This window comes from Labrus mixtus, chromosome 10 (genome assembly GCF_963584025.1).
Source record: "Labrus mixtus chromosome 10, fLabMix1.1, whole genome shotgun sequence".
NCBI classification, from domain to species: Eukaryota; Metazoa; Chordata; class Actinopteri; order Labriformes; family Labridae; genus Labrus; species Labrus mixtus.
In genome coordinates, this window is record NC_083621.1 from 12,871,210 (window position 1) to 12,899,147 (window position 27,938).

General features: G+C 41.6%; 3 protein-coding genes across 8 annotated transcripts in view; 1 reads left to right on the top strand and 2 right to left on the bottom strand.

Annotated features, from left to right (window-relative positions):
- The window catches only part of rab41 (RAB41, member RAS oncogene family), a 209,847-nt gene that overhangs the window by 166,659 nt on the left and 15,250 nt on the right, over positions 1–27,938 (bottom strand). The gene's annotated exons all lie outside the window — the stretch shown is intronic.
- Positions 779–23,528, top strand: mcf2a (MCF.2 cell line derived transforming sequence a). Of its 5 annotated transcripts, XM_061048371.1 has the most exons (30): positions 784–1,296; positions 6,176–6,244; positions 6,422–6,536; positions 6,918–7,008; positions 8,709–8,828; positions 9,514–9,630; positions 9,846–9,995; positions 10,133–10,248; positions 10,429–10,543; positions 10,773–10,892; positions 11,030–11,221; positions 11,319–11,510; positions 11,764–11,935; positions 13,296–13,372; positions 13,694–13,779; positions 13,995–14,061; positions 14,254–14,369; positions 14,828–14,897; positions 15,006–15,098; positions 15,323–15,415; positions 15,731–15,856; positions 16,013–16,234; positions 17,284–17,376; positions 17,968–18,046; positions 18,394–18,457; positions 19,699–19,799; positions 20,350–20,462; positions 20,981–21,093; positions 21,250–21,353; positions 21,454–23,528. In XM_061048371.1, exons 1-30 carry the CDS (start codon positions 1,182–1,184, stop codon positions 21,492–21,494), a joined length of 3,342 nt encoding a protein of 1,113 aa, XP_060904354.1. In that variant the 5' UTR covers positions 784–1,181; the 3' UTR covers positions 21,495–23,528. The 5 variants fall into 5 exon arrangements, 4 of the variants coding, with proteins under 4 accessions (XP_060904355.1, XP_060904354.1, XP_060904356.1 ...); XM_061048372.1 differs by lacking the exons at positions 21,250–21,353; positions 21,454–23,528 and adding an exon at positions 19,981–20,089 and having other exon boundaries at positions 780–1,296; positions 20,981–21,099; XR_009674668.1 differs by lacking the exons at positions 20,981–21,093; positions 21,250–21,353; positions 21,454–23,528 and adding an exon at positions 18,767–18,951 and having other exon boundaries at positions 779–1,296; positions 20,350–20,387.
- Positions 24,567–27,847, bottom strand: f9a (coagulation factor IXa). 2 transcript variants are annotated; one of them, XM_061048377.1, is made up of 8 exons: positions 27,660–27,847; positions 27,298–27,479; positions 27,184–27,208; positions 26,853–26,957; positions 26,295–26,429; positions 25,902–26,203; positions 25,664–25,787; positions 24,567–25,235 (listed from the first exon to the last, which is right to left on the bottom strand). In XM_061048377.1, the coding sequence occupies exons 1-8, from the start codon at positions 27,730–27,732 to the stop codon at positions 24,646–24,648; spliced, it is 1,536 nt and encodes a 511-aa protein (XP_060904360.1). In that variant the 5' UTR covers positions 27,733–27,847; the 3' UTR covers positions 24,567–24,645. The 2 variants fall into 2 exon arrangements, with proteins under 2 accessions (XP_060904360.1, XP_060904359.1); XM_061048376.1 differs by having other exon boundaries at positions 26,844–26,957; positions 27,660–27,846.

Here is a 27,938-nt window from a genome sequence, read left to right on the forward strand (position 1 = left end):
CAGTGTGTTTCAGTGCTTTGTGCCACCAACAGGCATGTCAGCAGAATCTGTCTGATGTGAGGGCGTGTGTGGATGTGTGGATGTGTGGGCGGCTGGGAGCGTGTGGATGTGTTTGTGTGCATTTGACCCCACTAAGCAGATGCTGTGCAGTAATGAGATGGCTGAAAGGCTAAGCTGGATCAGCTGAGTGGCTGCGTATCAGGACAGAGTATGTCTGCCCTCTCTCTGTTCCTTGTGTGGCCTCGCATCAAGAAATCATCCAGCACTGTGAGTCAGGAGGTTCACATACATGCATTCACAAGCTTCTTTTTTTTTTTTTGCACTCTAGTGCCTGAGCACTGATCCATTCAGAGGAGTTGTGGGCAGGGAGTTGAGTTGAGAAAGGCTTTGTGTATCAGTATGTACACAATGACACCCTTTCATATTTGTTCTGCTGTTTGAATGTGATTGTTGTGTGTTAAAGGCTGTGCTTTTGCATGGGCCAAACTTGTTGGCTGAGGGTGCGGTAGATTTTCATATTCTTCAATAGAGCTTTTCTCCACTGGGTGTGCATTTAGATGATAGTAAAGCAGGAGAAAGTGGGGACACGATCATGGCAGCCAGACAATCCAGCCACACTGTAGTACAGTCCGCATAGAAAACAGCGAAAGGGAGCACGGAGTGTGAAGTGAGAGGAAAAGTTAGGAGGGAGTTGGCAGTGTGTCAGGAGACGACTCGGGCTCTGCACAGCGCAGAGCTGACGCACTAAAGCTCAGAGAGAGAGAGAGAGAGAGATAGGGGAGGAGCGAGAGAGACGGACAGCAGTGGCCAGATGGAGCCTTGTTTGTTTTGAAGTAGGTGACTGCTGCTGAGCGCAGGGACTGCCGGTATAAGTGTGTGTCTGAGACTTCATGAGAGCACAACATCACTGTGTTCTGGCTGTAACTGCTCTTCACTCTATGCAGTTCAAGGTCAGGAAGCTCCAGCAGCAGCCTCAGGGAACTGTCCCATCTGGATCTCAGGACCCGCAGAGGCAGGTGGGCATAAGTTTCCCTGTTGTAGCTCACAGTCTCGCTATAGAGCGACACTATGCCGGGCTATAGGACTGTGAAGAGGACGTGAGGCCTGGACTACTTTCAATACATCCCGCAGCAGCGTCACTTCTCTCCCAGCCTGAACTTGTGTCGGAGAACAGGAAGGGAATGGGCCCAGCCTCACTGCAGGAGGAGAGAGAGCCGGAGAAAGACTCCAGGGAGGAGATGGAGAGCTACCACTACCTTCTGCAGGCCGGCTCTCAGCTGGAGAGCACTCTGCAGCGTGAGTACACATGATGCTGACTGTCCTCATTTAACTTCTGCTAGCCACTAGCGGGCGTTTGGACATAATCCTTTATCTGCTCTGAAACTATTTCCCATCATTCACATCATGCATGGTTCAGCAGTCTGAAAAATGAAATGTACTGCAGCACGAGCCATTAAGTTTGATTTACTTGTCCTCATTTGTAACTTCTGAGAGCCATTACAGGAGGTAACGGGAGAACCGCACCGTCTATCTTGCCAGTATTATTGATGTGCTTTTTCCTGCAGCTTTGGTACAATGTTAGGCCACTGCAGGGATTATGGCAGCTATTTTAAGCCGTCCCAGATGGATAGATATTTATCTATAGGAATGATTTGTAGACTGAATATCTGTAAAACTGTGTGGCAGAGATATGGTAGAAATATAGGCCTGCAATTCTATTGGTGTGTTAGTGTGTGACCTATCCGAAAGGAAAAAAGAAGGTTGTTCAGAAAGTAAAACATATATTTTTTTTTTTATTCAAGGTGTTACCTTGGAATGTGAAGTTTATAAACTGGATATTGTGTAGCACTTGTTTACTTTAAGCAGCAATAGAATTGAAAGAAGTTTGACTGTTTGTTAACAAAAAATGTAATCAGCATAAGAATGAATTACTCATAAATGACCCTCAAAACAAACTGGTGAATGAAGGTAGGATAAAGGCCAGAAATAGTGCCTGACTTGAATGACAGCTCCATGGAGGAGCCTTCTCCAGAGGCTAATGTGATTACTTTGGGATCTTGGCAGCCTTGAGTTATTGTTTAATTGATGGGCCTTTGCTTCTCTCTGTTCCCTTTGGGTTCATTGTACCTGGCCTGGGGTTTGTTGATAACACTGAAGTGAGAGGAGGAAAGAAGTCTGTGATGAGTTTCTATTTTTTACCAGGTGACATTTTCTCTCTCTCTCTCTCTCTCTCTCACACTCTCTGTGTGAAATGTGAGCCCTGCAGTCAGGGTTTGTGTGTGTTTGTTAATCTGCTTACGAGTGATGCAGTTTTGATCCTAAACGACACACTACTGTCATTTAGACGGAATTATAACCACAGATGATTAATTTCCTTCATGGATGTTGATACATTATCCTTTATAAAGCTTCCCAACTGACCTCTTCCTTTAAAAACTACAGAATCCTCAATTTGTTTTGCAAATCACCCCTGAATCAGATCCAACACACTTACCATAAGTTTATGAACACACAGTGGCTTTTTTTTCTCCAAAATGTGAGCATTCCAGATATTACAATGTTCACAATACTCATAATGAAGGGCCAAATGACAGAGTTGATAGACATGCCAAATGATGATGAGCACAGTCTTAGAATTCTTTAATGTGTTATCCTCCTGCTCACCAGTTAAAGTTTGTGAAAACACATTTTGACACAGTAAGCCACAAACAAATATGACTTCACACAGTCACAATCACGACACCTGGCATATCAGCCGACACTTCATCTGATTTTGTCTCACTGGCACCTTTAACTGACTGCTTTCAATGTCTACACACAGAGTGACACTTTAACTACAGTGCTCACATGTCATGTATCTCCAGCTCTTCAGTTTTAAACTCAAAACTTAACTGAGACTTCAACGTTTGTAAATCACCGTGGTTCAACGGACACTTCAGCTGCTCTCCTCTCTTACTTATCAGTTTTCAAAACACAACATCTCCTCAACAATTGGATCAAATACTTCCATTACTTAATCTGATAATTTAACATCTTATTATTTAAATAGATTTTGAAATGAAGCCTTAAATAGTGTTTCATTTTAGTTTAATTTTTCATTTTAACCAACTCTCTTATATGCAAACTGTGATTACAGCACCTATATTTCAGCTTAAACAAGCAAAGTCAATTTTCTTTGTAGACTTAAGCTTGCTCTGGTTTTCTCTCCAGTAGCACAATAGAAACCAAAGCTCTGGTAATACTTTATGACAGAAACGCCCTTAACTCCTGATTTTTAAACCATGTTGCTTTTTACCACGACCCCTCAGTACTGTCAGTCCACAGAGTAACCTCTGATTCTCCTGTTCCTGCACACTGATAAAGAGAAATGTTTGCCAATGTGGATGGACACAGAGATTTGCTCTCAGTCAAGCAGATCTTAGTTGAGTCTACATACAAAGCTGGAGGCAAGAAGCTTTTCTCTGTTGTCCAAACAGAGATAACCATCTGCACTGATTTAATGACATGGAGCTCCTTTAAAAGCATCCGCTCACCTTTATTTCTCATGGTCTATGCTTTAACAACACTGAAGCACAGGAGATGTGTAGGCTTCAGTCTCAGACTGGGTATTCATTTTAGATGAAAAGTAAGAAGTCATCCTTAATATGTTGGCAGAATATTAAAGCCATGTTGAGGCTGTTGGGTTGTATGGACATGGCCTCTTCCTGAATACTGACTTTAGTGTTCCTTACACATTGACCGGTAATTTAAAGGCTATGACTCAGGAAGTTAATATATTTTTTCTATACTTCGCTAAATGTAGAAGACTGGCAGTAAAATGAGGCTGGTCTAAGTGGAGAGTGCAAATACAGAGAGCGGATGTTGAATTTAATTTTGAATTCAGAGACCAAAAAGCGGTCACAAGTAATCTCTTGCATGGTAAGAAATCCGCTCTTACACATTCAAATGTTTTCATAGTACACAGAGGCCGAGCCTCACGCTGCTTTCAGGTCATGGGATATTTGGCAAAACAAAGCGTTCCATGCTAAGGGGATTAGAGTGGTGGGCGGCTGATTTTGGATTGAAAAGGCTAAAAAAAAAAGAAAATAGAGAATTCTTACCACTCTGATATTTGAATAGAAGGTTAGTTTTTAGATCAGAACGGATAACAGACCTGAGTTAAAAGACTCACTTTTTGGCCTGGGAGGCCCATGTGCCTCCACACCTTTGAGTACCTGGGACTTGTTATCTGCCTGCTGCACACGCTGTGCTGCATGTTACTGCAGAGGTCATGATGCAAGCTACAAGGGAACCACATTATTTCATGAAGAAATAACATCTAAAAAGCACACCGGGATTACTTTTTCTCTAAATATTATATATAACTTGAGTATAACTTGAAGTTTGTTCAATTAACTCATCAAAATCCACATGTATAAGTGAGCTAGTTATATAATGCATTCAGGCATAACTGACAGACTTCAAAGCATTTCATCCAGCAGTGTCCTTAAATGGGTTTGATGAAGATCATGTGACAGGCTGGTAGTCAGTCAGGGTTTTGGGAGAGCACATAAACACCACAGTGTTGGCAAGTTTATTAACAACACTGCAGCTTGCAGTACAGGCTGCCCTTGCTTTGATTTATTGCAGTAGAGGTCTGCAGTGCGTTAGCTTGTGTATCCTTCTCTATTTTTTTTCTACTCAGAACAGTTTGAATTAAATGCAGATTGTGTCAGTGACATCTTAATTATTTAAGAATGTAAGAATACCTGTACCTTAAGCTATGTCAAGCATAATAACAATACTTAATTGGCATGACTTCAAATCTATTCATCTAAGAACCGTCCCACCTTCCTGAAGGTCTCGTGGCACAGGGTAGAAAGGATTATATAACTTTTCCAGTGCAGCTGTAACTCTACCCTGCATCTGTGTGGAGTCAGTATAACCATTGGTCCTGCTCTGTCCCTGGCTTGGCTCAGCTGCTCTCTGTTACAGACACACATCAAATATTCAGCAGGTACCAGCAGAGCTCATTACTGGTTCCCAGACAGCACGACGGACACCATTACTGCAGTGGACACATGGAAAATAACACCTCTGTATCCAAAACCTCTGTGTGTCTTATGCCATCTTTTTTTCTCTGTTCTGTTTTGCTATTTCTGAAACCCAATTCATTATCATGTTTTTATGTGATAGGGATGAGGAAATAGTGATTTGTAAGGAAATGTACTACCGTGTTCATATGTAGCATGAACTGCTCATATTTGGAGAGTAATCTGGACAGTGAAACTCTTTATCCAAACCATATCAAATAATGTAACCTATGTTTAAGGTACAAAACCCTTTAAAGCTCAAAGCTTCAGTTTTCACTTCAAAACATGTACCAATCATTGTTAAAAGTACCTCTCTCACTGCATAATATCATCCACATATGCATTGCAACGTGTGTGTTCCCTCTACACATCTTGTTGAATGATTCTCAGTGCACCAACGAGCTGCACTAACTGCTCTTTAAAAGACTCTGTGCATTTATCAGACACTTAGCTTACTTTGAACACTAATGGAACTGAGCATGAGACACTGGGCCATCTGCCAGTTAACTTAACACTTAGCTAACTTTAATTCAGAGTGCTGTGAATGAGCTTATGTGTTCTCATGATGTCATTGTTTGATTTGCACCAGATGCCGGATTTACTTCTGTGAAGCAGCATTCATAGCTGCAGTAACTACTGTGTATTATCATGGAGCACCCGTTGGGAATAACATAGACACATGACATCTCCCTGTTTGGATAAAATGGGTCAAGTAGCTGCTTTTTATGTCAAAACTTGGGTGAAAAAGGCTTCAATGTGGTTGTCCCAGTGGAAAGCATTTACGTGTTTACCAAAGTTATGAATTGGCTTTGTTAAAAGCTATGCAAAAAATAACTCTTTGACTGTTTAAAGAGTCCTGGAAGATGGAAAACTGTATGTCACAATCAAATCCTTAGTTTTTCTTTTTTTTATATGCAACAGTCTGACAATGTTTTGAGCTGTTATAATCTTCTCTAGCACAGTAAGGTTTTTACATCTTTCCATAATGTAAGAAGTAGACAAACTGCAGAGAACTGTTCTGTGCAATAACTCATGAATTCAATTTAGCTTTACAGAACACACCACTTACTCAATTGCTCATAATTTCTTTTTGTTTTTTTCAGAGGTGACTGTGCCGGTAAGCATGAAGGAGGTGGGGGGATACATACAGAAACAGGTGGCATACTTGTCAGGTAAGGCACTTTTTGTACTGTGGTATGATGCTGCATGAGCTCCTTTTAACTTGATTTGAATCTCTGTTCCATCCTCAACTGTTTTTAAATGGCTTAATACCCAGAAAACTCTTACTTATTTCTTTATAATTTCATGTCTTCAACTTTTGTTTAATCGTTTACCTTTTTTCCCCCCAGGGGGCCGTGGGGAAGACTCAAGTGTGATCGTCACCCTCCCAGAATGCTCTGCTTTCATTGACATTCCAGAGGAAGCTTTAGCCAAAGTCTTCACATACCTCACTCTCATCCCTCGGTGCGTCCTCATTTCGTCTATTCCTGCCTGACTCTCTCCCTCTCCCTTTCTGCAGTGCACCAAAAGCCCAGTGCTTGCATTCTGAGCACAGCTGGCCTTCACTGCTCCTCAGCTTACTGTTACATGTCCTATTGATGCCCTCTATGTTCAAACCTCATACTCCTTAGGGATTTGGAAGGTTAATTTAGGACATTATTTACTCATTTCAGTGAGTTTTGAACAACAAAGAGAGTATAAATGCTTTGGTAAAGCACATAGATGACATGAATGTGAAGCGAGGCTATGTTTGACCCTTCCCATGTTCAATCCTGGTATCTTTAAACTACATTATTACACAAAATGATGCTACAACTGTATTTAATGGCCTTATTTTCCCTGCAGAACTAGGCAGCCTGGAGTAAAATTTATCATCATTTTAGACCGACGACTGGATACATGGGCCTCTATCAAAACTGCTCTTGCCAGGATAGCTGTGAGTTTATTGTTTTTTATTTGCAACATGAACATATTATTTCTGATCAATATTTCAGAATCAGAATAATTTTTTTATTGCCAAGTACATTTACACATAAAGCCTTACACATACAGCCTTTCCCCCACAGCTTAGACGTTTAGATGTATACGACAAATCTTTATCTTTGCATTGAGCTGCAGACTGTGCCTATGCTCATCTTTTATTTATGAGTTGCTGTCCATGGTGCTGAAAATCTAAAACAACAACCTTGGCAGGACCAATGTGATCAAACTGTAAATTTTTGCATTAATCAAGGGGTTTCCTGCTTCATGTATAGTTGCATGTGGAGATCAGTTTGAATCATAAACATCCTGTCTGTACTGAGTGTCCCATTGCATATAAACTACTGCTGCCAAAGCATGAGTAAGCAAAAAGTGTGTGATGACGCGGGGTGGTGAGGGGAGGACAGGATGAGGAGGAAGGCGGGCGGGAGGGAAACATTGCAGTTGGCGCTGCCACCCTCCGTCTGAGAGGCAGCAGCAGCGCTGCGGCTGTGGACAGGCGGCTGGAGGGAGCTGCTGCTGCATATCTCACAGCCTGGCATCAATTTCTGTCGAACGGGCGGGAACTAATATTTCACCGAGATGGCTTCTAACACCATGGCGGACTGCTTTTACCGGCGGGGAATCCCGAAGATCCGCCGGAGTCCGGTAACGAACTGCTGACCAGTTCTTCTTGTACCGTGTGAAGAGTTCAGGGTGAAGTTTTGGGCGGGCAGGGTGAATGCGGCAGTGGCATTGGCTAGGGGGGGGGGGGGGGGGGGAGGGGGTGCAGCACTGCGGTCCAGCGCGCGCTTCAGCTTCATCATGCAATTGGCTGTGTTTGAAACCTTATCAGACGGATGTTTATGCTGGAATCAGAAGCTTGAGACAGGGCAAACGAATTTCAGAAGTTGCGTCAATTGCAAATGCATGAGCCAGTGAGAGCATTGACGACATAGGAGATTTTTTTTGTTTTTTTTTGCAGAGCTGGATATCCTATGTGTTGCAAAAGTGCAAGTCATTAAAAAAACAAGCGATAAAATAGCAATAGGTCTATTGTAAATTCACTTTCATGATCAAAATAGAGCTCACGGTTCTCATCATACAGCACATTAGGCATGACTACACCATGGCCTCAAACGACCGCAACATGAAATGCATCACATGACATGCATGTGAAAGTTAATGTGACTGAATCTAGAATCCATTAGGCTGACGTTAATAGCTTGAGTGACAGAATGGTGGAGACCTGAACAGGATGAGAGCTTATATAATGCTTTTTTCCCCCTCAGCACCTGTGCTAGTCTGCAGACAGGAGTTATGTTTATGTGTGAAAATCCACATGTTGAAAAAAGCCACCATGCTTGTAGGTCAGAGTGCACTACAGGGAACTTAAATAAATAAATAGATAGACAGATAGATAGATAGATAGATAGATAGATAAAAACTTTATTCATCCCCTGGGGGAAATTCAGGAGTGTCATAGCTCACAAGTTAGAAAAAAATAGAACAAACAGAGAAAACAAAACATCAATATTAATTCAAAACTACATGGATATTAACAGATAATTAAAATACTAAAAGTCTTTATATTCCTAAATGCTAAAGCTACAAAGTTCTCATATGAATCCCTACTGCAGCACCACCATCACAATAAACATCTTCCTTCCCTTCAAGGCTTCCTTTCCCGGGAACCTCCACCTGGTCTTGGTGCTCCGACCCACCAGCTTCTTCCACCGCACTGTCACGGACATTGGCTTTCGCTTCAGCCAAGAGGACTTCATGCTCAAGATGCCAGTAAGGCAGCTCCTCCTCAGTTACCAAACATGCCCCACATCACAACAAGGTACACTTCATTCTTGTTGCATTCCTGATCTCCAAATGTTGTGTGGTGGACACAGCCAAGAACACATGTTGATGTCAGTTTCACTTTTGAGACAAAAGTATTGAAATAGTGGGTTTTCCAAGTATTTTGGTTTCTTTCTATTTCCTTTTTAAAATGTTTATTTTTGGGCTTTTATGCCTTTATTCAGATAGGACATTGGATATAGTCGGAAACCAGGGAGAGAGAGCGAGAGAGGGGAATGACATGCGGGAAAGGAGCCACAGTTCAGACTTGAACCTGCGCCCCCTTCTGGACAACAGCCTCTATACATGGGGCACGCGCACTAACAGCTAAGCCAACTGCGCCCCTTTTCTAGGGGATTTTAATTTGTGAAGTATGAGTGGTACAAGCCTGATAGCTGTCATGCCATTTGCAGCCACTGTGACTATGATCAATTGTTCTAATGACCTTTGATATACCTCCACTAGTATAGCAAAGGGACTTACACGAGTATAGAATTGAAAATCATGTAGTTTAAAAGCACTAGGTACTGATGTGCATTAAAAAATGAGGAAAAATTAAACTGACGTCCATCATTAATGTGCTTCAAGTGAAAAGTTTTCTTTGTGAGGTCTCAGGTTTTGTCCGTACCTTTAGGTGGTGATGCTGAGCTCTGTCACAGACCTGCTGCACTACATCGATGAGAACCAGCTGACTTCAGAGTTTGGAGGCACTTTGGACTACTGTCATAGTGACTGGATTGTTTTAAGAACGGTAAGCCACAAATCACTTCACAAACACAAAGGGAGCAAGCAACGAACAATATCATCTTTCCTCAACATGTTCCTGCATTTTCTCTCATTTCTGAGGTTCATCCATGTGATTTAGCCAAATCGTTCTGCCAGTTTGATAGAGCTGCTCTTAAGACCTTCGTTTAGCCAAGCAACACTTATTTCTGTATTCCTTGTGTCTTTTTGCTCCCACTACAGGCCATCGAAAGTTTTGCTGTGACGGTCAAAGACATTGCACAGATGCTTCAGGGCTTTGGCTGTGAGCTGGCAGAGACGGAGCTGCCTGATGAGGGAAAAGCCATCGAGTATCTCCTCGAGTCTCACACTGAAAAGTACAGGAAACTCAAAGTAAGACTTCTATTGTGTTCCTATGAGAGGCTTTTATTCATTTTGTAACTAAAATATTTGTCTTGTGTTCTCATGCTAAAAATCGAGTATTTTTGGTGTGCCACACGTTACGATGTAAACTGTCCTCTGTTTGACAGGATGCAATCAGATCGGTGTCGAAGGAGGGTCGTCATCTTCTCTTAAGCCTGGAGACATCTGGGAAAGAGGATGACTCCCAGTGGGATGTGAAGTTGGACTGGGAGACGGTACAGAGGTGAGACAGCTTACGTTCGTTATTTTCATCTAATAGGAGTGGCTAACAAGCTTATTGGTAGAATTTGCAATCCACCAAAAAAAGAGCCCACCCTCCTTGTTTAAAAACAAATCTAAAATGTATCTTTAGTTTTTTTTGAGTAAGTGAATGAGATCTACGGCATTCCTTTCGTTTTTTCAGGCTTCTGGCACAGCTTAGAGACATGGAGTCAGCCTTCGATGGCTTCTTTGAGAAGCATCATCTGAAACTCCATCAGTACCTGCAGTTGCTCAGATATGAGCAAAGCTTTCAGGAGGTAAGGATTCCGTATATTTGCTTTGCATCCATACATGTTTTTTTTGGTTTATGTGCATAAACCAAAGTTTTATACTTTCCAGAGGATAACACCTTTTATTTTAGCTAACTTTGGGCTCAGTTTTCATTTCTGGGATGTAATGCCTCTGGGAGAAACCATGTTGTCTTTAGGCTTGTCCTTTTATTGTGTTTGGTCTGTATATGTGTGATTGTGTGTGTTTTCTTTTGAGATGGAGTTGTGTCTGGAGCACCTAATGGCTCAGGAGAGGGAGCTGTCCATATCTGTAGACACTCTGGTCCTGACAGAACAGGCTCTGAAAAGGTTGGAGAGTGTGGAATTAAATGCACAGGTCAGTGTTTCTCATTCAGACTGCCAATACAATATTTATTTACCAGCTTTGTGTACCGGATGGATTTGCCAAAAATACAAACTGTGAGCTCAGTGATCATGAAAACAGTGTCCTTCCTTCTTGTGTGTCCTTGTCAGGAGGTGATGGCTCGCGCTCAGATCATCATTCTTCACGGACACCAGCTATCCGCCGGTCATCACTACGCCATGGCTCTTATTATGCAACGCTGCAACGAGCTGCGCCACTACTGTGACACACTAAATGCTGCTCTGAAGACCAAACACACAAGTCTTCTGCAAACACACCAGCTGCTGCTTTGCCTCGGACAGGTATTCAGACATCTTCATTTACTTACACACACACACACTAACGCATGTACGTTAGACCGTCTTCATGCTGATACACATGAGTGTTCGCCATCTTCAGGCCCAAACTTGGTGTGATGACGGAGCGTATATGCTGGCCAATCAGCTGGTAGATAAGTTCCAGTCCAAGGAGGGAGCTCAGGCTGCTTTGAAGGATATTGAGAGGTTTCTGGAGGGGGCACCATCTATGCTGAGCTCGGGACCTGATGTCCTGGCCATCGAGTACGAGGCAGTCATCACACAACAGCTGCAGGTCAGTGACCACAACAATCCTTTTTGAAGAAATCAAAACATCCTATTTAAAGCATTTTTAAGACCTCTTGCTGAAGCAATATCATTTGCGAATCTCCAATTTTGTCTTGACCTTGAGCCAGCATATGAAATGCCCTTGAGGAGATTAGCCTGTTGATAGCCATGTTGGGCTTTTTGCCTTCATTTGTCAGGATCAGCGTAATTTACTGGATTGGAAAACAAAGTTGATAACTCTTCCTCTCTCTCTGTTTTAGGCTCAGATTGGGGAAACATTTGAGAAGCATGCAGCAGTGCAGCAGATGATCCAGAACCGGCAGGCTTCTCTGCGGAAGCTGGCTGATAAACATGTGCGACCGGTCCAGCTGGTGGCTCCCAGGCCAGAAAACCCACCACGGGCCAAGTCCCCACTCTTCTCCCCCAAACATGGTGCAGCACACACACACACACACACACTCACACACACACACACACACACACACACACACACACACACACACACACACACACACACACACAAAACATGTTGTCCCAATCAAAAGACATGATTTTTTTTGTTTTACACGTCTTTTTAATGGTCAGTTGCCCTAGTTTGGTGCATGTAAAGCAGTATTTCTACAAACCAACCCTACCCACCCTCCCTTTGTTTCTCATGCCCAGTATGGGGTCTCATCCCAGCCCTTATGGCCTGGCACCGATCCCTCGTCCCCCTCGCCCCCTTGCATCTTTGCTTTAGACATGGTGCTTACATTGACACATCACAGGGTCCCGCTGAGAAGGCCTAAGGTGTTCCTGAATGGGCTGCGGGGTTAAAAGGCCACCTTTACAAGCAAGCTGTAACTAGGGTAGAAGGTATAATCAGTCTACAGGGATCATCCTGACTGCTCTATTAGTCAAGGTAGCTGCTATAGAACCATATGTGGTTCACATAGTGAACATTAAAGAACCTTTCATCTCCCTCTTCGTCTCAAGGGAATGTTGCACAAAGCTAACCACGTACAGTGAAACTCAATTAATACTGTATGTGTTATCTGCTATTCTTTTTATTTGAATGTGTCTTTTGTGCAACTTAATGTGTCTAAAATCATTATGCATGTGACACTTAAAGGACACACATTTCCCCCCACTAAATTCAAGACTTAAGGTATGTCCTTTATGATATGAAGCCATGTTAATGAATGTAACAACAAGAAAGAGAATGCACGTAATTATGAACCCCTCTGAGGCCCCCCTGATACCAGACATTTAAAAGAAGAGATGAAGGGGAAAGTGGTTAGCTTTGATTAATTTGATCCTGTACATGCATACACACACGTATGTGCATGCACACACATGCTTGCGTACCACTGATGATTCCAACATGGCACATGCAAGGCCACGAGACTCAGTGTAGGTTGGACTATCATGTGAAGGCTTCCGCTGCTGGGATCAAAAGGAGACTGATAGTCATAGCCAAACTATCCTTCAGATCTGAACACACTTGTTCCCAGGCTGCACCCTACAGTAGGCAACCTGTTATCATTGATTACCTGTGATGTCGATTATAGCTGATTGATGTTATCTCAGAAATAAAAAAGGTCATAGGCAGGGCAAGAGAAATCCCTTTGAGGCCAATGTGTTCACACTGTGCATACATTCATTAAAATAAACATTCTTTATTTAATGTGGGTGCTCAAATGAGCCATCTCCACAGTATTCCTGATCAGAGCACATGGCAATATACCGTATGTGAATAACACTCTCTCACTTTGATGATCTGCTGATGATGACGATGATCTCGCTTTCACAGGTGATGGTTTGAAGTTCACGTTCGACATTTCTTTGCCTGGAAAGAGAGCATCTCGAAAGAGCCCTAACCCCAGAAAAGTGAGGAAAAAGACGTCATTTTCATGCTGTTTATTTATTGATGTTCCCTCCACCATCAAAGCTGTATTGAAAAATGTATATTTTTTAAATCATCATGAATAATGTTCCCATCTTACGCTTGCTCGTTGATCCGTTCAGCTATTTATGCTTGTAATGTTACAAAGAGCACTGCATAGACCTGCTCAGAATTTCAATCATTAACATTTCTTGTTTTTTGGGTCAATAGCGATACAAAATAATTATTAAAAAGTTGTTACAAAGCTCTTTAACATCAGAAAATCGAGTGGAATATTCAGAGATGTCCATCTGTGGTGTGTTCAGATAGAGGTGATTCACGACTTTCAGGAGAACCGGAGCTGCGTGTCATACGGTCTGGAGGGTGAGGACAGCCCGGATCTCTTGAAGCGGTGAGGAGGAGGAGGAGGAGGTGGAGGAGGAGGAGGAGGAGGAGGTGGAGAAGGAGGAGGAGGAGGAGGTGGAGGAGGAGGAGGGGGCATCTGTCTGTCCTCAGTGCTGCTCCTGAAGCTGTTTACTTTGTGATTCTCTTTGTTCAGTGCTAATGATGCCCTCTGGCTCTTGCTCTGTCTCCTTCTCCTTGTGCATGTCTGCGTTTGTGTCACAGTCATGTGATGAGGGAACTCATAGAGACGGAGAGGATCTATGTGGAGGAGCTGCTGTCAGTTCTACTGGTGAGAAAACACATGTTTCTCCCCCATTTTTATTAGCACACATAAATAAACAAATATTTTGTTCAGTTCCTCTGTTTCTGCATCATATTTTGCACATGGTTAAATGGATTCTAGTTATATTGTATGTGCATAACCCATATATATATATATTTTTTTTTCCCTTAATTTTGTTGCCATAATGAAACCTTTCAGGGTTACAGGGCTGAGATGGACAACGCAGCTCTGTCAGGGCTTCTGCCCCCGATCCTGCGCAGCAAGAGAGACATCCTGTTTGGAAACATGCCAGAGATCTACAACTTTCACAGCAGGTAAGTCCATCACACATACTGTTGACCTTTTTTTTTAAAGCAAAGATAAACATGTATCATATGTCATCAAGAGACAAACAGTCTTAATGTATGCTGAATGTGTGGGTGCTCTAATCATTTCAACAATGAACATTTGAATGAATGTTTTTTGAAGCCTCATTCTGTATAAAAGTGAGATGGATTTGGTTAAAAATAGTTTATTAATGGCATGGATAGCAGTCATTTGATTTAACAAATCTAAAAGGAAGGGAACCATACATTTATAATGTTGCTGCTTAAAATATATATACAAGTAAATAAATAGAAACACACGAGTGTTAACAAGGCCGACTTGTCTTTAAATCAAATCAAACCTCGACTATCCGACCAATCGGTGATGTGTTTTGAAATGTTGTTTTCTCCAGTACTTCTTTTTTTTAATTTCTCATACCTGGTCTTTGAACTTTTTGGAAACCCAGGGTTTTTCTTCAGGACCTGGAAGGATGCCTGGAGAATCCTGAAAGCGTGGGAGCTTGCTTTCTGCAGCGGGTGAGATGATACAAATGTTTATGTTGTGCAGCTGCTTTGTATTTGGACCATTTGTAAATACTGTGATGCATTATTACTTAAACAGATTTCTCTCTGCTGTCCCCTCAGAAAGAGAGTTTCCAGATGTATGAGTGCTACTGTCAGAATAAGCCTCGCTCTGAGGCGCTGTGGAGACAGTTTTCAGACTGTGCCTTCTTTCAGGTCAGCTGTGCCATCTTTCACTCACACTTTTTAAATTCGATTTACTGTTTCAGTGTCATGACAGAAACATTTACACATTACATATTTTAAAAAGTATAGTAGTAGTTCATTTTAGTTCTGTACTGTACACTTATTGTCTTAGTTTACAGTAACAGTTAAAAAGCAGTGACCAAACGTTTACAAAGTTAACATTAACATAGTTTTGATTTGTCTTCCTTATGCAGGAGTGTCAAAAAAAGCTGGAGCACAAACTGGGTCTGGACTCCTACCTGTTGAAACCAGTCCAGCGCCTCACTAAATACCAGCTGCTGCTTAAGGTAAGACATAAACAAACCGACAAAGTCAATCCCGATTACCTATGTGTGACAGGCTATTTAATCATATTTTCAATTACACTGGTCTTGGATGCACAAAGAGATCATCAAAAAATTGTAGGAGGGAAATCAACTGCAGCAAATGGGCCCAGTGGGAAAAAAAAAACATTTAAATGAGAAAGTGTTTTCATATTCTATCACCACCTTTACATCAAGTTGCTTATTACATGTGTTGACCACTAGAGGGCATTATTTAAGCCACTGCATGTGTGTTTTTTTCAGTCAACTCAGTCCGTTTCATTTGATTTGTGTGTTCAGGAACTACTGAAATACAGTTCAGACTGTGAGGGGACTTCTGACCTGCAGGGGGCGCTGACAGCAATGCTGGACCTGCTCAAATCAGTGAATGACTCCATGCATCAGATAGCCATCACAGGATATGAGGTGACTAAAATCTGATCTGTGCTGGATTCATGAGAACATTGAACATCCTAAATAACCAAACTAATTAGGTCAAGGTAGATTATATCTGAGGAAAATTTCACTGAGTATAGATTTATCATAAAGACTAACTCATAAATTCCCTTTTTTTCGATGCAGGGTGACATTTGTGATCTGGGCCGCGTGTTGATGCAGGGTTCCTTCAGCGTGTGGATCAGCCATAAGAAAGGTCCCACACGCATGAAGGAGCTGACTCGCTTCAAGCCGATGCAGAGACACCTCTTCCTGTACGAGAGAGCGCTGCTCTTCTGCAAGAGGAGGGAGGAGCACGGAGAGGGCTGCGACAAGACGCCCTCGTACAGCTTCAAGAACTGTTTGAAGGTTGGTTTCTGCCTCTGCTTGTGTTCATCTTATACATGTAGCCTACTTATTCGAAAGTTAAGTATTGATTATGAGAAAATGACTTAAGTGGCTACATCTAAATAAATGAAATGACATATTTTCCTCTGTTTATTAATTTTTTTTACAAGAGGTTACAAATTATTAGTATAATAATAAAACATCAGAGAATTATCTACGGACGACTTTTATAATCACACTCTCTCTCTTCTTTAATATATGCACACTTGTTTTGATTTGATACGTACATGTTTTGTAATGGGGACACGGTCACTGTGCCTCTGTATGACCTTACTTCCTTAAATATTCTTTCTTTTTGACTTTGACAGATGAGTGGTTTACTGTAATCACATATCCAAATCATTCTGCTGTGTGCTCGAGTACTGCATTGCACTCAGCACAGAGTAAAGTTTTAGACATAAACTATGTTGACACAAGTGAAAAAAATACACAACAAGCTATTTTTAGAACAAAGTCTATGGAGAGTTCAGAAACTACAATGCAGTAGATAAATGTCATACACAAACTGTTAATGAAATGTGTTGAAATTCATCACACATGATCCTTGTAGCGCCATGTGACTGATCTATTAGAGTAGCATAGTTGACATTGGTGTCAGTCTTGTTACCTTTTCACACGTGTGTGTTTCCCCTGCTGGCCACACGACCTGCTCTGTTCTTGTAACACTTCTTTTGGTTGTATGCGTTGTGACTTGTGTCGCAGCTGGTGTGTCACCATCACCAGCAGCTGCTGCTGTTGCTCTTGATTTATTATTGAGGGTGTTGGGAGGAAGCAGTCGCACAGAGGAGGAATGTGTGTGTGTGTGTGTGTGTGTGTGTGTGTGTGTGTGTGTGTGTGTGTGTGTGTGTGTGTGTGTGTGTGTGTGTGTGTGTGTGTGTGTGTGTGTGTGTGTGTGAATGTTAGCGTTCCGACGGGACAGATGTGTTACATGATGTAAGTGTGATGTATGACGTGCTGCTTGTCTTCCTGTGGTGTGTTTGCTGTTATGAGCGGTCTATGTCTCTTGTCAGATGACTGCTGTGGGGATCACAGAGAATGTCAAAGGAGATGTGAAGAAGTTTGAGATCTGGTACAGTGGCAGGGAGGAGGTGTACGTGGTTCAGGTAAGGGGTCAGAACGAGCTATTGAACATTTTCTGCAGTTTTAAAACAACTTTGGATTAGATGTTTTTTGACATTTGCACAGGTACAGGACAGTGTAGGTACATTACATTGTTTGTGCATTTCTCCCAGTTAGCTCTGCAAACAAGTTAATAGTATATTAAAAAAATTGAATTGCAATATAAACACAAGAGTAGAAAAAATCAATGAGTTTATAATAATAGATAATTCTGCCTATTCTGAATTAAGCTCACAATAAATCTGTTGGCAATCATTTTGGTATCAATCTTTACCGTCTTCTTTTTCAAAACAAACATAAAGATGAAAATGTCAGTTTTTTGCACATTAACTGGTGTTATTAGTCTTATTCAAAAATAACTGTTTGGCTATCTTTGGCTCTGGGGTTAAACAAGACATTTTATAATGTTAACAGTAGCTTTGGGAATTGTAATAAACATTCTCAATATCTTGCTGACATTTAATATATGAAAAAAATCAATGTCCAAATAAAAAAAAAAAAGGGTCCTAACAGATACAATTGAAAAACAAATGCTTGCTGTAAATACATAAATAAGACTGTCTGTGGTCTTTCAGGCTCCCGCAGTGGAGGTGAAGATGGCCTGGCTCAATGAGCTTCGCAGAATCCTGACCAACCAGCAGAAGCTGCTCAGAGGTCTGTGAACAACTACTGTAAATATTGGATGGACGATCGAAGTGCCAAGTCCACGTACTAGATTCATAGCTTTGAACTGTTTCTCACAGCCCCAGAGTGCTGGTGATTGCGCTTCAAAGCTCTGAAACTTAAATGTGGAGATTTGTGCTTTGATTCTCCTCTCCATTCTGTACACTGTTTCTAAAAGTAACTTGAAAGTAAGTGTTAATTGTCAAAGGATGTCAATTGTGTATGTAAGGACAACATACAAATAGACAAAACAAATATGTTGAACAGATATGATATAGGCACATGAATTTGCATATAAAACAGGAAATCCTTCTTTGTACCCACTTGTCTTCTGACAGATGAAGCATATCAACATGGACAAATGGTTGGACACATGCAGCTTTCTCCCCCCTACTCAGAGAGGTCAGTGCCTGTGCTTGTTTACAGATTCAGTATTAATTAGAAGTAGTGTTAAGCGCATGACTAGATTATAGTTGCACACATATAAAAAACACATATGCAGAACACTCACACATGCAGCCACAGCACTACTATCTGCATTCGCTGAGTTTTCACATCTAATTGCAGCTTGAGTGAATGTGATGATATCATCTCACGTTGCCGTAGTAGCAGCTTTGTGTGTAGCAGTGTGTCAGAACGGTTGCAGGCCCCATTTTCTCCACTGCTGTCTGGTTGCCTATCCCCACTCCTCCAATCCCCCCCCACCTGCAGGGGCATGCGGCCATCCAGAGGGGTTCCTAGGGGCTGTCTGCCGGGGCTGGACTTTGTCTCGCTGTCCGCTGATGTCTTTCTGTGCCTGCGTTCCCGGAGCCCCCGTCCCAGAAGCCCCCGGCAAAGGCCCCGGCCGTGCCCTTGCCACCGTCCCCAGCGCCACTGACCTGCCCTAATGCTCAGTGGTAAACTCAGCCTGGCTCACCTTGCCCTGGCATGACCCACCCAGCCCAGCAAAACCTCAGGGCTGCTGTGTTTTCATACTGACTGTCACCTGCACACTTGCTTTAAAGCCTCCATTCTGGTTCATAACTGACCCCACACACACCCCCCCCCCTGCAGTGTTGAGAGGCCTGTGTCCTTCATGACATTTTAACATGATATCTTAAACTACTGTTCTCATTTCTGCATCTCAGATTTGCTATTTTGCATGTAATGCAAAGGGCCAAAAAAAAAGTCATCCCGTGTATTTTCTTGATTTCCTCATGACAGCTGATTTTTTCAAGATGGGGCTAGTTTCTTTTTATTTTTTTTTTAGATCTAAACACTTCTGCAGAAGAAGCTTTCTAGAAACATTTTTACAAAGAAAGACCAAATGTCTGAATTTGGATCTTCATCAATCTAAACCTGACACAAGCAACCCCTGTGTGAACATCAGTACTTTCCACTTGGACAGAGGAGCTTGCAAGTGGCTGCTCTGTGCGCTGTCTTGCTGTCTGGCTGATGCCTGAATAATCATGATTGTGTGTGAAACAACAGGACAGAGTTGTTCTTTGCCACTGATCTGGGGCCAGTTAAACAGGTGGAAGCATGAATCAGATATAGAGCTGACCCTAGGCTGTGTGGCTGAGGATAAAATCTATCCTGTGTGTGTGTCTGCTGCTGGCGGTGTTCAGCATTTATTGACGCATTGTTTGTTTTTACTCCCCCAGCAAGCAGCAGAGGGCGTCAGTGAGCTCAGGAGACACGGAGTCAGGGAGGAGCAGTCCAGACCCCCAGCCTTACTCCCCTAAACACCAGCACAATCGCAGGAGTGAGTCAATTAAGTCCGCACATTTATTTATACAATCAAGTAGATACTTAGTAACTAAATAACAGAACATGTTGAAATCAATACAAATCATGCTTGCTGTGCTCACCACTATTTCACTGCTGTTGCTGATTGTCTTCATAATCTTTAACTGATGAAGATATTCAACTTTTTCACCCCTCAGCAGTTCAGGTGTACTTTGACCTGAAGAACCAGGCACAACGAGGAATTTGGGGGAAAAGGGTCCAACTACTGAGATTAGCTTTTGATTCTACCTTCTTGTTAATTTCCCAGTAAGTGACAAAGGGCTCGTTTTAATGTCATTCAGTTACTAAGTATCTACAGTACCTGGTGCCTTTAAGTGTGTAGAGTGTGGACAAAATGTTTTCTTAAATACTCGTAGAGGCCTAAGTAGTGTGTGTGTGTGTGTGTGTGTGTGTGTGTGTGTGTGTGTGTGTGTGTGTGTGTGTGTGTGTGTGTGTGTGTGTGTGTGTGTGTGTGTGTGTGTGTGTGTGTGCGTGTGCATGTGTGTGTGTGTGTGTGGTCACCCCAGGTTGGCCCGGAGCTCCTCATTCAGTAGACATCTGCGAGGGTCTGGAGGAGTGGCCTGGAGGTCAGGACGCCTTCCACCCATCTGACATGGAGGAGGAGGTTTTGGTGACATTGGTGAGACCCATTATAAACCTGATACCAATGCCCTGCGTCATATTAAAAACATACTTTTTTAAAATTAATCTTTGTGTAATTAATTAGCTGAAAATCAAATGGAACAGAATCCCTTATAAGTTGGAATCTGCTGGTAAGCTTTAGGCCACTAAAGAAAGTTCTTTACAGAATTAAATAGAAGTTGATGTAAGACTGTGTATTTCTGTTACGTCAGCAAATTATTGTCTACTGGATGATGTCAGAGTTTAAATTAAGAAACAGTGAGCTTTTTCTGTCTTTGCTTTCTTTAGAAACATGTAATGTTTTTTGTATTGTGTTTGATTTTATTTGTTTTTTTACTTCTTGTGCCTATTTCGATCTTGTCTGTTTTGATATATTGCCTTCAATAAGAGGCCTGTTTTCTATCCTGTCTTTGATACTTTGTACTTTTTAGGCAGCATTTCGTAACTTTCTTTGAAAAGTTCCATATAAATAAATCTGCACTTACTTTGCTCTTGACAGTTTTTCTTCTGTATTAGTCTCCGGGCAGATACAGGGCTTCGGCTGACTGTCTTCAAAACGGACCAGAAAGCATCACCGTCAAATGTGGAGACGTCATCCAGCTGCAGTGTGAAGACAACAGGGGGCGCTGGTGAGTTTTCAGCCACTGGACTTAAATGATGTTAGGAGAAGTGTTCTGTCTACAAAATAAACCTCATACTGTATAAAGCAACTATACTGTCTATAAAGTTTCTTAATCTAAAATGTCCTCTCATTGTTTCACTCCTGCTGACATCTCATCCTTCAGGTTAGTAAAAAATATGAGTCAGCGACAGGAGGGCTTCATAGCAGCTGCCAGTCTGCAGTTGATTTTAGCAGACAGCAGTCGAGGACACCACATCAGACTAGGGGGTAAGAAAAAGTAACAGACTTCCAAAATGACAATATGTTGTTAAGCATTACTATTTCTTTACCTTGATCCTTTTTTTAATGTCTATGTATTTACTTTCAGACCCAGGTACCCCAAAGGCAAGAAAGCTCAGCTCTCCATAGAAGCACATGTGAATCTTATATTTACCTGCGGATGGCGACCACAGAAGGAACACATTGAGCCATAGCTGTCCAAATCTTCTTTCTCCGTTGCTGCCTGCTTTCTTCAGCACATTTCAATCATTGAAGGAATCATGTGGGAATCTACAGACCTGGTATTCCTTCAGTTTTTTGACTGATGATGGTCTGGGCCAGTGTTTTCTGACAGTGTATGCTATGACAGCGGCGAAAAGGCTCAGGAACTGTTTAGCCCTATTGGACAATCAACAGCAGATACCTGGATCCTGATTGGTCTTCCTCTTTTCTAAATTGTGTTTTTTGTCCTTCTGGAGTTCAGTCTGCAACACGAAAGTATGTCAGGAAGTGCAGTCCTGTCCCATTCTGTGGACAAATTTCAACCTATCAGCTACATCAACATTTCCCACAGTGTGTGTTCCTGTTATTCTCTGTGTGTTCTCGATGGGCAGTAACCCAGGATTTGCCTGAAACATTTCTTAAAGCAGGAACTTTTGTACATGTTTGTGTCATTTTTAACATCAACTGTATGTCAGTGTTTCATCTTTGTGCAGCCAGTTGACATTTTCCATTGAACTACTCTTACTGTATTTTTCTTAAATGTCATACCTTAAGGCACCTTTTCTTCTGTACAATGTAGGAGTTAAAATGCCAAAATGTGCCATGCCATATTGCCTTTTTTATTCCTGCTCTTTGGAATCTTCGCTTGCAAGATCAAATATTGTGTTATTGCTTCGACCTGACCTCACAAATATCCAACAGGCACTTTAATTGAGACTGAAAAATCCACTGTTTGCCTCCTGAATGTGTGCTTTGCTTGCAGCTTTACCTCAGTCACTGTGTAATTGTCCTTATTCACGCTGTGTTCTCCTTTGTTTATTGAATGTATGATGTGTTGGGAGGCATGGGAGACATACCCCCTGCATGCAGGCAGTGTTTGACATGTCACTGATGCTAATACACCGTCAGAAATGATGAAGATTGATCGCAGTCTTTTCCTCTGTGGTTGCCAAAGATGAGTTTTAGGTTCATGCCACAGAGCACCTAACTCTGTTCTCCTCTTCAGGATCGTTTGGGAGCCTGATGTCAGTCATGGCTAAAAACAATGGAAGAGTGAGGTAGAGCAAAAGAAAGAGAGGGATATAGATTGTGCTGCAAGTAGCCCTCCATCACAGAGGCAGATTGTTTCCTCCTCACCATTACAGCCCAGCTAATCTCGGCTTGCCATTAAAAGGGATCATACAGCTAACACGAAATATAGCCTCTGTGTTGAACGCTTAATTAAATATTGATTGCAGACTTATATGAATTTACCACATCAAATCGGGGCCCCAGTCGGAGGGCTGCCTTTGATACACTGCGTTTGATATGGAAATTAGTTTAGAAAGCAGCAGGGGCTGCTGTGCACTACACATTTCCTATGTTGTTAATTTATTTATTTTTGCTGTCATGTTGTTCCTTCATATTGTGAGGTATCTGTGCAGACCCCCAAAGACATAACATCTCCATTTATTTCCTGGAGTTACACTCCACTGCACATCAAAATCCTATTCCATTCCTTTTTAATTTATATTGTAAAATCCAATGGTTTCTTTGTAATTGTAATCCAAAATGCTGCATATCTTTGCACAGCTTTTCCATGTTGGAAAACAAACAAAAAACTGGCTTGAATATCATGTACCTGATGAGGAAAGTAGCCTAAGCTTGTTGCTGAATGTTTCTTTAACATGAAAATGCATGGCAACTGATCAACTAGCAGATTTTATATTGAAAGACACTCACTGTTCTAAACAGACTTTTTTTTCTACAGCTTTAGTACATCAGAAAATAATCACAGAAAATGATTTATGGCAATAACTAATTCATTTAGGTAGCTAAAAGCATTCAAGACATGTTTTAACGGTTACATGTTGGCTGAAAAGTAAGGCTGCTTCTTTTCATACACCTGATTTAACCCTTTCTTTTTGTTGTCTTGTTTTAATGGAAACAGACATGTAATAAAATTGCACAGACTTTTCTCCATGTGACTTTCTGGTTTGGTGTAGTTGTAAATATTTTACTAGAATGTAACAATGGATTTATTCAAATTGTGTACTGAAGTACTCTTTTCATACCTCTTTCTACCACACGTTATTAATCAGTGCACTTCATCTGTCGAGTAATTCAAAGGGTAGTTTGTGTGAAATCAAAAGTACGATATTTCCCTCCACATTGCAAAGTTCTTACAAATGCCGTGTTAAAACCATAGACTGTAAATAGTAAGGTTGCAACCTACCTGACTGTGTGCCATGTAGTGGAGATTTCTCACTGCTCTCTTTTGTACAAATCAAACAATCAAATGATGGATAAGGAAAATAATCAGAATCTATGATTCTAACATTAAATGCAGCCCTACAGGATACTACCGTAAGTGAGTTTAATCTCAACCAAATTTAACAATTGACTCAAGACAAAATGCTAATATTATTGAAATATATCATAGAATTATATCCTCCTCGACTACTAATGTCTGGATTTGCAACAACAAAAAATGTTTCTCTGCTTCCATCTCTTGTGATACATTTATTCACCACCAGGTGGGAGTAGTGTGCTTTTATGTTAGTCTACACTCTCAGTGCATTACAATACATTAATAAAACATACATTGATGTCATCTGTTTTATATTATGCTTAAAACTATAAAATTATTAAGGTTGAAGCCTTTTAAATATACCCATAAATACTACTAGTAATCATAATAATACATTTGTCCCTAGTGCATTCTTTAAAATGTACAGTATATGGCTCCTGTATTTATTTATTTATATAGAGAGAATTAATTTATACTCTGAATGTAACTTACATATTTATCCAACTGCTGCATAGCTAAGTGCTTTCTTGACCAAAAACAAACACTCGAGTAAAAATAACCTGCATGGCACAGGTAGGTCAGAGTCCAGAGTACAAATCAGACATATTGTTTGTTGCAGAGTCTAAACCTCTGACCTTCTACTTGTGTGAAGTGTCATCAGTTTCGATGCTATTTTTTTTTTTTTAAAGCTTGAGAAGTAGAAAAAACGCTTATCATAAAAGGCTGTTTTATTCGACATTTAACACATTTGTAAGCCACTTACATTTTTTTAATCTATCATCTTTCATGTTAAAGGTCGGGGTCTTCCACATCCAGAGTCAGCCTGTGCTTAGTTAATCCTATCACATGGTTGATCCAGCCGTAATAAAGCGACACCCGGGTGTACACACCGTATTTCCCTTCCTTTGCACATTCCTCCCCCCAGCTCACGATGCCCGTCAGGAACCAGGTGTCATGTATCCTGTTTGTGTGAGGACCTCCACTGTCCCCCTGACACGCATCTTTCTCCTCATCATAGTATCCTGCACAGAACATGACAGGGGTGATCCTGGAGCTGCTGCTGCGCTTACACTCTGTCCGCTCTGTGAAGGGAACCTCCACCTTCTGCAACGTGTCAGCTGTTAATCCCAGGAAGCGTGTTCTGCCCCAGCCGCTGACTGTAGCCGGGGAGGACGCCTTCACCAGGCCCTCAATGAAAGCCTTAGGCCCGATGCAGATGGGTCTCACTGTGGCGGAGAAGGTGATGGGGCTTTTCAAGCGCAGCAAGGCGATGTCGTGGTTGTACAAGCTTACGGTGGCATTGTAGCGGGGGTGCATGTGCTGCTCCAACACTTCATGATCCTGCTCTGTGCCCTCATTGATGTAGATGTTATGCATCCCTGAGGAGAGAGATTGATTCAGATAGTTCTGGTTCTCTAAATAGATTTAATCTACACCCAAAACACATACAAGATCAAAAAGTATTTCAAACACAATGACACATACAACTAAACTCTGGGGCTTCCATAATCATTGCTTTTATTTTTAAGTAATTCAACTCTAACCATACATCTCTTGAACTTTGCCAGGACAGCAACATTACGTCATAAAAGAGAAAAATAACACAACAACAACTAAAAAGAAAAAAGAAGTTACAACAAATCTTATAGAAATTTTAACAAAGTATCTGGAGGTTGTGTTCCTAATGAATTCATAGATAGACAATGTTTAAAAAGTACAATCAAAAAATGTCTCAGACTAAAGATTTCTTTTTACCACACAAGATAAATAAAAATAACACATTTTCTCAGGTGGCAGTGAATATTACCCAGTCTGATGAAGAAGGAGCCTAGACCCTCCACGAGGCAGTGAGCAGCAGTGATTACCCAGCGTTCTCTGAGAATGGAGCCCCCGCAGAACAACTGACCACTGGGACGAGCTATTAAGGCCACCTGAATCAAAGATGGAGAGAAATATCAAAAATAAGAACGCTGTTTTTTTCTCTCTCATGCTTTTTCTGTATCCAAACCTGACATGCATTAAACTCGTCTACCTCCATACACTACCTGCCATGGGATCTCTCCTGGACGCACCACCTTGCCTCCCACAATGCGTTTATAAAACTTTGGCTGCTCCTCAGTGGGGGCCTCGGCGTCTCTCAACACCCAAAAGGGCAATTTCTTCAAGGGTCGGCTTGTAACAGAGTCACTGGCTGCTGTAGAAGGCAGCTGTGTGCTGGCTGGAGTAGAGGGAGGGGGTGTAGTAGAGGTGGTGTTGGACGGTAAATTGATGTTTATCTGGCTGAGCAGAGACCTCGTGGATACTCCACTGAACGTTGTCAGAACGGTCCTGCCACAGGGAAATTCAGCTGGTGATGTGAGAAAAGACGAGTTACACGGTGGAATTAGGAGTCATTAGGAAGATATTTAGCAGAAAATTCATTTGGAAGCGGTTCATACTGTCTGCTTCACAGTTCTCGCCGTCCTGCATCAGCCTGTATCCTCTGGCACATGAGCACTTTGCTCCGAAGGTTCCCATGGATTCACAGAAGTGCATACAGCCTCCGTTAGTCACATCACACCTTTTTGCTATGACTAAGAAGAAGAAAGACTAATGAAACACAAGGTTTATGTGACCATGAAATATTGTTTTTAGACAGACTTAAAAAATAGTGAACTTCTCCTTAACACTTAAACAATCAAACACAGCATAATAATAAAACATGATTCAGGTAGATGCAGACAGGACTCACAGCAAGGGCACTTAAGCTTCTGTTCTTAGACTCTCCAAAGAGAACAAACAATCTAATTTTAGGACCTAAACAACACAACGACTGCAGGCGACTGATTTGATTTAGAAAGCAGGAACAAAAGGCATCTGGATGTTTATCCTCTGAGACGGAGATCTGATCAGATTTAATCTCATCTTTGGAGACAATTTGTATCATGTAGCATAAAAATCACATTTCTTCCAATGACATTTAAAAAAAAAAAAAAAAAGCCAGTCACCAATCTCACAGTTCCTGCCAGTGAAGTCAGGCAAACATGAGCAGGTGTAGTAGCCGAGCTGGTCTTGACATGTCCCCTGGTTCAGACACTGGTTTGATTTACACTGATTGCCATCTGGAAAAATTCAGACACAGAACCTCAGCTCAAATAATGACCTCATTCTGTACAGGTTAGTTATACAAAGCAATGTTTACTCAGGGAAAAGGGAAGAGGAAGAAGAAATGTTTAATCATAAGCACCTGTCAAGAGAATATATATGGCATTGATTACTAATGTCTGAGAAAAATGATAATAATCAACAATACTAGACCAACAAGGTAAAGCAACATTTCATTCTTACCTGTATATCTCACCCAGAACTCCATCTAAAATACCGAGTACAGTCTTTAATCAGTATGGCTGGAGAAACAAAAAATACTTTTAGATTCATAGAATAAAATACATATTTTCTCACCGTATTGTCGTCATTCTCAAAGATCTCCCTGGCCTCCTCCAGGTCACACACTTCCTCTGTACACTCTCTCTCCAAGTCACCTTCTAGAATCTCCTCAAACATACCAGTGTTGTAGCGTTTGTGTCTCCGCAGAACGCTGTCTGCTGCCGGACCGGCTAAAAACACGGGGCCTGAGGCTGGAGCTGGAGCTATAATCAATGGAAGAAAATAAATGTTCAGATTGTCGTTTCGAGAGGTCAAAGCAGCAACTAAAGTAGAGACACTTTGCTGTACATAAATGTAAATAGAAAATCTATTCTACGTGCAGGGCTCTAAAAGTAAAAAGTACAAACAATGTTCTATGTGCAGCATAAAGACGCGACATTCAATACCTCCAAAGCCGAGCTGAGAGTCCAAAAGCAGCAAACATAAGAAAGAGAAAGAAAACAGGTCCATTCTAATTATTCCTATATACCGACACACTCAAACTTGACCGTCAATCCAAAGTACAGACCTCTGTTTGCACATGAACACCCACAGAAGGAAAAACACAGCAACGCTGTCTGAAAACAAGGCCAGTGTGTCAACATCCACCTGTAACGACAGGAACTCATTCAGATCTCAAGAATGTTTTTTTTTCTTTTTTGTAACTGAATCAACAG